Raw genomic sequence first — 10,001 nt, 5'->3', positions numbered from 1 at the left:
TCCCACAGTAAGTGACTGAGGTCAAATTTGAACTCAGGTCTTCTTGACTCCATGCCCAGCACTCTATCCATCAAGCCACCTGGCTATTAGAATATCAGAAGGATTTGAAGTTAGACTGCAGGTCCATCCCCTTCCGTCCTGATGTCTGAACCTTTCTCTTAAAATGACCTAATTCAAAACAGCTTCAAATTCAACAGAAGAGAAATGTCACCATGATTTCCCATGGTTCCTCTTCTAGCTGTAGGGCTGGCCTGCATTGAATGTTGAAAAGGGCCAGGGTTAAGCAGTACATAGAATAGCCACCTACCAGAGTTGCTGCTTGCAAGACACTGTGGCAAATTCAGCTTCCTACACTCACTTTCCTGACGACTACTTAAGGGAGAACATTCTCTATATATATTTCTCTCTTTCCAGAGTCCTGAAGCAGGTCATTCACATTTTCTTCTGTCAAATTTCAGATACACATTAGATGACAAAATTCTTCTGAACACAACTCAACCCAAGGGAAAACGATGAGTATGAAAAGGAGAAATCATGTTTTCTCCCTTGCCTCTGACTGCTCCTTGGCAGCTAAAGCCAGTTCAGATTAAGACTCTCCAGGGAGATGGGAAGATCACAAGCTTTGAACTTAAGAACACTCATTTTTAATTTAAAACAGGAAACAAGTGCAAACAATTCACAAAAGTTCTCTAGGAAGGATGATCAGTTTCCAATTCTGACCTTTAAAAAAAGAACTTTGCCATCTTGCCCAAAAGGGTATTGGGAAACACTGGATCATAAAATTCCTTCTGGGATGGGGAAGGATCTGACAAAACTGTTTCTTGGAGCTCTCTGCCTTCAACAGCCCTGATGGTGAGAGCTCCTAGCCCAGTATTATTCCCTAGGCAGAGGAAGTGCTGCATTAGTATTTGCTGATTTGAATTGAAGTGCCTAAGGAAACAGATGAAAGTAAAATTGTTCTGAGAATCTCTCCCCTGGGATGGTTTTCATGAGGTCCTGAAATGAGACCTTGAAGGCCTTGAACCATGATAATTTATTTACCTGGGATGATGGGGTGAGGGAAAGGGTTCCATTTGTGAAATTCACAGGTAAAAAACTAAGTTCCAGTTATCTGACCATTCCTTTCTGCCCACTCTTGGCTCTGGCCTTCTGAAGTCTGCCAGTCCTCCAGAAATAGGATGGCAAACTTCTGAAAGGACCTCAAAAGTTGAGTCACCTAGCCTCCACTAGTCTTAAATACAGATGTGCTAGGAATCTCATTTGGAAGTAAATGATGGGAGACAAAGAGGAAGAAGTCCCTTGGGAACTAAAGTGTTTGAGAATGAGGATGGGGCTGGTATTATTGAACCTGGCTTTGGGATCTAGCTAAAGCCCAAAGCTCCCTGAATACTTTCTCTAACTCTTAGAGAGAGAGTGTGTCATCCCTTTGTTACAGAGGACATTCTCTCCTGAGACAAAGTTTCCTATGGAAAATATTTTGTTTTCAGCTGATGGTTGATTCTATTTCTGGCCCAAAGCCAGAGCAGCACCCAGATTATAGGGGATGATGTATGCAGAGCCAGAAAAATAGATTTAGGTAGGATATCCATGCATTTTAGCTGGGTACAAAAGAAGGAAACAGTTATAAAACCTTTCCCCAAACAAGTTCCAACACATGATTTATGTTTGGTGGACTAGGGCACATAGTTTGGGGGGGTAATATTCTTAAGTCCCCACATGAAGATAAAGTTAGGAAGACGTGGCTCTCACCTTGGAGCCTGGTGGGCCTTGGATCTTTGATCTCAAAGATCTCTGATCTTTGGGGTTTCCCAGAAATAGTTCTATACAAAGAATTGGATATGTATGGAGAATTCCCAAAATGTCATCCTGCCAAGAATTGTCTAAGTAATCCCAAAGACAACCACTATCTCTCTTGGGAAGAAAGAGAGGGGAATCAAGGGGAGAAATCCTAGTTGGCATATTGGACCGAAGGGCAATGGGACTGGATGGGTAGGGGGATCATTTCACATTCAGTCTTTGGAGAAAATACTGAGATGAGGCAGGCACTGTTCCTAGCCTGCCTGGAAGGTTGCTGGTGCTTCCTCTATCCAGTGGCCCCAGGCCAAGCAAGGCCAGGGAAGTTGATGGACACTACTAGTAGACTCAGCAGGTGGAGGTGCGCTTTCGGTAGAGCTGAATCAGGGGCACCAAACACTCAGGGAGCCCGGTCTGCAGCAGGAAGGGGTGGTCCAGCAGCTCCTGAGCGGTAGCTCGATCCAGGGGATCTCGAATCAGCATCCTCTCTAAGAAGTCTCGAAGTACTGGGGAGACCTGTGAAGAGGAAACGAAGTGAGAAAGCCCTGAGAAGTACAGGTTTAGGACTGTAGATCATGAGGAAAAGGATCTTAAAAACCATCTAATCTATTTCACAAATGAAGAAACCAAGGTTTAAGGAAGTTCAGTGACTTGTCCAAGGTCACACAAATATTAAGGGGCAAAGGTGGGATTTGAAGTCAATGACCTTAATCATTGTGCTTATCAGATCAAGGTAAACCAGAGCCAGATCAAGGAGGCTACTATTTTTCTGAGAAATATTTTGTTGCCCTTTGGTGCCACTTCATTACAACTTCTACAGAATACTGCCATTAATGTCAGAAAGAGGAGAGTTCGGAGCAACTAGGTGGCGCAGTGGATAAAACACCGGCCCTGGAATCGGGAGTACCTGGGTTCAAATCTGATCTCAGACACTTAATAATTACCTAGCTGTGTGGCCTTGGGCAAGCCACTTAACCCCATTTGCCTTGCAAAAAACTAAAAAACAAAAAAAAAACAAAACAAAAAAGAAAGAGGATAGTTCTCATACTAGGAAATTAGACTACAATTAGAGTTAAATGAGTCAAATAAACTTATTTTCCTATTTTTTTCTTTTCGAGGCAATGGGGTTAAGATTACACAGCTAGATAATTATTAAGTGTCTGATACCAGATTTAAATTCAGGACCTCCTGACTGCAGGGCCGGTGCTCTATCCACTGTGCCACCTAGCAGCCCTTTGAACCTAGTTTTCAAAGATAGCAAATAGTACAATGGATTGCTGGCCTTGAAGTCAGGAAGAGTAAAGTTCTAATCCAACCTCACAGACTTCCTAAATGTGTGACTCTGGGCAATTTCAGCCTCATTTGCCTCAGTTTCTTCAACTGTAAAATAGAATAAGAATAGCACCTACCTCCCAGAGTTGTTGCAAGGATCAAATGAAGTAATATTTGTAAAAGCACTTAGAGAAAGTGCCTGGGCCATAACAGGATCTTTATAAATACTTATTCTCTTCCCTTCAAAGTGGTTTTACATTCAGTTTTACATTCAGTTTTTCATAGTTTGTCTTCCTTATTAAGACATGGTTTCACAGTTTCTACTTCCTTGTTTCTGAGGCTCAAGCCCAGTAGCTTATATGGATAACCATACTGTTTTGACTATAAACTGCACCCTTAAAATGACATCACATTAAAAGGAAAAAAGAAAATACCAAAGATATTCACTAAAAATTTACACCAAATTGTCATAAGGATATATCTTTATTTGAAATGTTTGAAATATTTTACTGACAGGGACAGAACCTCCTTGTTCTGACTCTGGCACAGGGGTCAGAGCAATGATTCTGGAGTCAGAGGGTCTGGGTTCTAATCCCACCCTCTGTCACTTACTATCTGGATGACCTTGAATAAATTACCTCATTTTTTTTTCCCCTGTGAAATAGAGGGTAGAGAGGGAAAGAATTAGATGGGGAAGTTCCCTTCTACTTTTAGAGCTATAAGCCTATGCCTTTTCTTTTACTTTTTTCCCAAGTCAAATAAACAATTCAGTAATCTCTTACCATTTATTGAATGCCAAGAACTATCTGAAGGGTGATTATAAGATACAATCTTCAGAAAAGTCAGATTTCGAGGAGGATGGGAATTACTACCTATATTCAGGCAATACAGAATCTTCTGGGCAATAGGCCAGCTTTGAAGAAAGTGTTGAGCCCTTTGCTAAAAACAGAATCAAGAAATCTGGAGCTATGGGAATCTGGGTTACAAATCTTCCTTCTCCCCAGAGACAGACTCAGCCATCCCATTGATTGACAAAGACAGTATGGTATAGTGGAAATGGCACTATAAAGGTACTAGGAATCAGGAGACTGAATTTCTAGACTTGGATTTGGTTATGTTACATAATCTTTTTTTTTTTTTTTTTTTTTTTTTAGATTTTGCAAGGCAGTGGGGTTAAGTGGCTTGCCCAAGGCCACACAGCTAGGTAATTATTAAGTGTCTGAGGCCGGATTTGAACTCAGGTACTCCTGACTCCAAGGCCAGTTCTCTATCCACTGCACCACCTAGCCGCCCCCTGTTACATAATCTTTTGAGACTCTCTGTCTCTCTATCTTTTTGTCTGTCTGTCTCTGATTCTGTCTCTAATCTATAAAATGGGAGAAAGAATACAATATTTATCTTGCTAACTTTACAAGGTAAAGATGAATGATAAGATAATGAAAATATTTCTGAAAGTGTAAAATATAACCTATATATAAGATTAATTATAATTCAACCTAGAACAATGATATGATACCTCTTAAAACTAAACCTCTTTAACTTCTAAAGAAAGAGGCTTGTTTTAAGATATCGGAAATCCTGGAAGCCAGCAATGAGTGAGTCCAAGAACTAAGAAATACTATATGGTCAGTCATCTTAGAAGATACCTCATGGTGCTTCTGTCCTGGCATTCTGGGGCAGGGCCAACATTCATTATTGGCTAGGATCCCTCCTTTCCGGGTCCCCCCCCCCATTGTCTTTCTTTTTATCTAAGTAGCTCAGTACAACTTCTGACATTTCTTCTTTTGGTCACCAGGTGTCAGTGTAGCATCGCAGTCGTATTTCCTAGGTGAGCAAGTGTAAATTACTGGATGATACTAATATGAATTTTGTTCAAAAAGGTCTGTTTTGGGGCGATTAGGTGGCGTAGTGGATAAAGCACTGGCCCCGGAGTCAGGAATACCTGGGTTCAAATCCGGCCTCAGACACTTAATAATTACCTAGCTGTGTGGCCTTGGGCAAGCCACTTAACCCCACTGCCTTGCAAAATCTAAAAAAAAAAAAGAATAAAAAAGGTCTGTTTTTGGGGGGGCATATTTCCTGTATGTATCAAATTGCTTGGTTTTGTTTTCTTAACCAATTTGACATTTCCTTTGGTTTTATTGGGTTTAATCCATTCATATTTAAAGTTAAAACTTTTGTTTATTTTTACCCCTTTTATCTTTTAAGTCAGCACTTTGTTCCTGTGATTAGCCGTGTTCTTTATATTATATTAATCCTACTCTGTTTCCACAGGCTTTCCCTCTCACTCCCATTTGATTGTTCTCAGTCAAGTTATTGTTTAAAGTATTCATTTTGGGGGGAGATGTGGCTTGAAAATTAGCAATGATATTAGATAGAGTGATGCAGTCTGGGAACCATCACATTGTGACACAGGAACACTGGAAATATTTATCCACATGCATAAATCCCTTCTACCTAGGGATCGGAGGATCTTGAGAGGGGGGAACATCCTTAAAAATCAAGGATGTTCACATATGAAGAAACTAAAGGTGAAATCATTTGTCCAAATTCACACAGGTACGAATTTGAACTCATATCTTCTGGTTCCAAACCTGAAATTCATTCACTCCCACTGGTACTAGTTCTTTTCTACATTTCCCTTGGCATGGATCAACATATCTTTCCTAGATTCTAGGGTTCTTACCTCTTATCTGCCTGGCTTTTTTCCTCCCTCATCCTAATACCTTGACATATTAGTAACTTCAGGGTCTAGGTGAGTCAAGTGACTTTGTTGTGGAGCCTGATGAAGGTAGAACACTAGGAGATGTGGTCATAACCATGTGGCTTGAGTGTCTGGGTAATCAGAATGGCCATGGGTAAAGGAAATGTCTTTTCATGTAACTCTCTGATTTCTGTGCCTTTAAAGGTAGAGATGGTTATGTAAGGCATAATCATGTGAGATGAAGGACTTACTGACCTTGTGAGAGTTTTTCAGTTTGGGTGGGGGACTGTCCCGGAGCCTCTTCATAGCTTGCACTGGAGAATCACTGAAATATGGGGGTTCCCCGTCCACCATCTCAATCACCATGATGCCCAGAGACCAGATATCCACCTGTAGAAGTAGAATGGTATCAGTGGCTGTCCTCTACAAGCAAGAGGCTTACTCGGGCCAGGCTTTCTTTGCTTCACATTCCTATAGCCAGCTCATCCATCAGCCACTTATACCCAGTAAGTGACTACCCCATGTAGAGTCTTAAACTTGACCCCAAGGGAAGAGACCATAACTGAGCAAACAAGAAGTGGGAGAGAGAACACTTGAACCCTATATCTCTCTTCCCTTTTAGTTAAAGTACCAAGAACTGGTTAATATGAATGCATATTCTTCATGATTTCACAGGTATAAATTTGATATACTATTCCTTGCCTTCATAATGGATGGGGAAGGGTCTGGAGGGAGGAGAGAATTCAAAACACACAAAAAAGGAATGTTAAAAAATAAATAATACATTAATTTAAAAAAGAAAGTTAACAAAAATAAATAGATGATTTGATAAGAGAGAGCAGCCAAGTTCTAGGACAACCAGTGAGAAACAATGAAGATTGGAGGAAGGTTATAAATTTAGAGCTGGGACTTAAGAGACCACTGAATCTAGTCTTTTTTATAACTGATGAGGAAACTGAGGCCCAGAAAGGTTAAATCACATAGTTTGCAAGTGTTATAAGACAGGATTTGAACTTGTCTTTCTAACTGTACATCCTGAGTCCTATCCATTACACTATGCTGCTTTCAAGAAACCTAGAAGGGATTAGGGAGTGACTATGGCTATATGAAAACTAGAAAATTTGTTTTGGGGGAGGGGAGGAATGAGGGACATTCTATGACCAACAGCTAAAGTGCAGTCATGAGGGAGAAACCAAAATTGAAGCAGAGACATGTGGAACAAAACATAAGGGAAGGTGTGGGAGGATTGTGAGTAGAGAAGTTTCTAAAGTTCAGAAAGCAAGTCCCCATCCAAAGCTTTGCCCACTGAAGAAAGTAATGGATGAAGAGTTACCTCAGTTGTATATGGAGACCTTGAGATCACTTCTGGAGCCATCCAGTAGGGAGTGCCGACCAGGGACTTCCTTTTGGGAACATCTTTACTGATCTGGGCACAGAATCCAAAGTCCGAGAGTTTCACCTGATAAAGCAGAGGAAGAAGAAAGAACAAGATGGGATGAGTGGTTGATTAGGAGGTAGAAAGGCATCAACAAAAGAAGAGAGGGTGCAATGTGCAAGAAATGTGCAGAGCAAAGTGGGAACCTGGTATATCAGACTGAGATAGAGAAAGTCAGAGGAGGGACCTACCCTTCCATCAAGGGTCAGGAGGATGGAGTCACTCTTGATGTCTCGATGGATGACACCCTGAGAGTGAAGGTAAGCAAGGGCTTGCAAGACGGATTCACTCACAGTGGCAATCTGCTCCTCGTTCAGCCTGGAAGTAGGAGGGAAGGTCTCAGAGGGATTAGCTTTAAGGGGGCGTGCAGGAGAGGGCAGCCATGAGACTGATCAATGGGGCTGAACCAACTGAAGTCAGATGGTCTGTGACAATATTCTCCTCCCATGGTTGCAAATCATCCCCTTTTCTTTAGATACCCTCAGGCCTCAGAGCAGGACTGCAAGGCCCAGTAATTCAGACCTGGATTTAGAGCAGAGAGACTAAAATTCACTCTGACCCTAGAATGTCACTTCCTTACACTGAGTCTCAGTTTCCCTATATGTCAAAAGCAAAGAATCAGACAGTATGGGGAGATTTCAGAGGTGGGTATGCCTATGAGCATGCATGGAGAGTCTAGGAAATGGAAGGTTTGGGGTGGTGGGGGAAGTCAAGAGCCCAGGGACTATACACATACCTGACTTGGGACACAATGTCAGTTAGGGCACCGCCTTGCAGAAACTCCATCAACACCCACAGTTCTTCACCCACTAGGTAGCTCTTATACAACTCCACCACGTTGACATGCTGGTAATCTCTCATGATCACCACCTGGGGAGGAAGTGAGTGCCACTGTTGAATGTGAGAGCCATAGTCTGACAGTGAGGTCCTTCCTAATGGAAGGTCCCCGACCTTGATCACACTCCCACTCATTCCCCAGAGAATCCTTCCTCTCATCCCTCCGGGCTACCCCAGCCCCCGTGCCCAGCCCCACTTCCCACACCTCATTAAAGAGGAGTTCTCGGCGTTGCTGTTTCCTCAGGTCCATCATCTTGACGGCCACCTGACGCCCAGAGTGCTTCTCCCGGGCCAGGCAGACGATGCCCGTGGAGCCCTCCCCAATCTTCACATAGCTCTCCAACAGCAGTCGGGGGTCTCCTTGGTCCACCACCATTCTTAGGGCTGCCTTGAACTGTTCATGGGTTACAACGCCTGGCTCCTCTCCGGCTGGCACGAGGGCCTTGGTTGCCGCAGGGTCCTGAGGGAGGTGCAGGTTGCTGGCGCTGGTTTGGGGGTGCCGGGTTCGGGGGGAGCCGGCAGGGGAGGGGCGGCCAGGGGGTGGGGCCACTGCCGGAGCTGTCCGTAGGGACTTCTGGGGGCTGCTGGTTTCGGAGACGATCGGATTATTGAAATCCCCTATGGACTGGTCAGAGAGCAAAGACTGCGTCTTGGCTGACAGGCCTGGGGGAGAGTCTTTCTGTAGTGGTCGGAAGAGGGAATTGGGCTAGATGGAGGGAAGGAGGAAGAAAAAGGAAGGAGATTTAACAGGAGCAAATGGGACTTGTCTAGCCTGGGTTTAGGGGCAATAGAAGGCAAGGAAGCGGATTTGACTTCTGGGCATTCCTGTTAGGCTCAGGAGTCCTTCAGGGTACCTGGCAGATAAATGGAACTAAGAAGCCCCTACAGATAAAGGCTTTCAGATGTGCCGTAATCAAACCACAATTCTGACCTGGCATAAGGAGGTTGAATAGTCACTCTGCATAGTGGAAACTCTTACCACTCCAGAGAAAAGAATGAAAAGCCATTTTCTTCCTTTTCTGAGACCCCAGGAGACCATTGTGATAGAGCATCCCTCCTCCTCCTGTAGGGAGTCAAGTCACAGGGAATCTGGGCTCTACACACACACACACACACACACACACACACACACACACACACACTTTTGTCTTTCTTAAAACCAGGGCAGATTGAGTGATTGTTGAACTTTTGCTGCTGCTGCTGGCATCTTCTGCCATGGAGGTGAAATAAAAATGAAAGACAACATCTTATGACATGGTCCTTGGGGTCACAGTGGGGAGTGAGTTTTATTTCATCCCAGTTTTTTCTGAGTTGTTTTCCTCCTAGGGGGAGAAAGGAAACACAATGGTGTTTCCAGTCACCTAAAATGGAATGTGATCCAGAGCTAGTAGGAGGGGCCCTAAATAAGGCATGTGAGAGACATGACTCCAATCTCCTAGTTATGTGATTAGAGACAACAAAGTAGTGTAATTGGATGTGATGGACTTGGCTTCAGGAAGAGTTGAGTTCAAATCCTGTCTTATATACTACCTATTTGACCCTGGACAAATCACTTTAACATCTCAGGAATTCAGTTTCTATGTCTGTAAAATGATGAGGGTTGTAGATGGTGGTCTCTAGGGTTTCTTTCAGTTCTAAATCTATGATTCTATTATTGCAAGCCTGGAAAACTGAAAGGAAGATCCAGTGTGACCTTTCCCTTGGGATTCTTCCTTTAGGAGAAGGTGATGGGCTTACTCTGTCTGTTCTGTTGCCAAGATTGGTCTTTCTCTCTACTCCTTTGGGAGGAAGAAAGGGGAGAACCAATAGCAACTCCTTATTCTTGTGTTCTTCTCTGCCACCCTGGGGTCTCAGGCCTACACAAAAGTGGCAATCAGAGTAAAGGACCTAATCAGAAGACCCAAGTTCATTTCCTACTGATTCATCCTTGGAGAAATCACAACCTACCTAAGTGGTCCC

At 43.3% G+C, this 10,001-nt stretch overlaps 1 protein-coding gene across 4 annotated transcripts in view; it reads right to left on the bottom strand.

The window, feature by feature from the left end:
• Positions 1 to 610: 610 nt before the first annotated feature.
• The window catches only part of PAK6 (p21 (RAC1) activated kinase 6), an 89,413-nt gene continuing 80,022 nt past the window's right edge, over positions 611 to 10,001 (bottom strand). For all 4 annotated transcript variants that reach the window (XM_074235096.1, XM_074235095.1, XM_074235093.1 and 1 more), the window contains exons 5-10: positions 8,248 to 8,748; positions 7,942 to 8,075; positions 7,397 to 7,523; positions 7,104 to 7,229; positions 6,026 to 6,160; positions 611 to 2,310 (exon numbers count right to left, since the gene is read on the bottom strand). In XM_074235096.1, the coding sequence (XP_074091197.1) occupies positions 2,143 to 2,310; positions 6,026 to 6,160; positions 7,104 to 7,229; positions 7,397 to 7,523; positions 7,942 to 8,075; positions 8,248 to 8,748 (1,191 nt within the window). In that variant the 3' untranslated portion in view covers positions 611 to 2,142. The remainder of the gene's footprint in view (positions 2,311 to 6,025; positions 6,161 to 7,103; positions 7,230 to 7,396; positions 7,524 to 7,941; positions 8,076 to 8,247; positions 8,749 to 10,001) is intronic.

This window comes from Macrotis lagotis, chromosome 4 (assembly GCF_037893015.1).
Source record: "Macrotis lagotis isolate mMagLag1 chromosome 4, bilby.v1.9.chrom.fasta, whole genome shotgun sequence".
In the NCBI taxonomy this organism is placed as follows: Eukaryota; Metazoa; Chordata; class Mammalia; order Peramelemorphia; family Peramelidae; genus Macrotis; species Macrotis lagotis.
The sequence above is the reverse complement of the archived record's forward strand: the minus strand, read 5'-3'. Positions and strand labels throughout refer to the sequence as shown.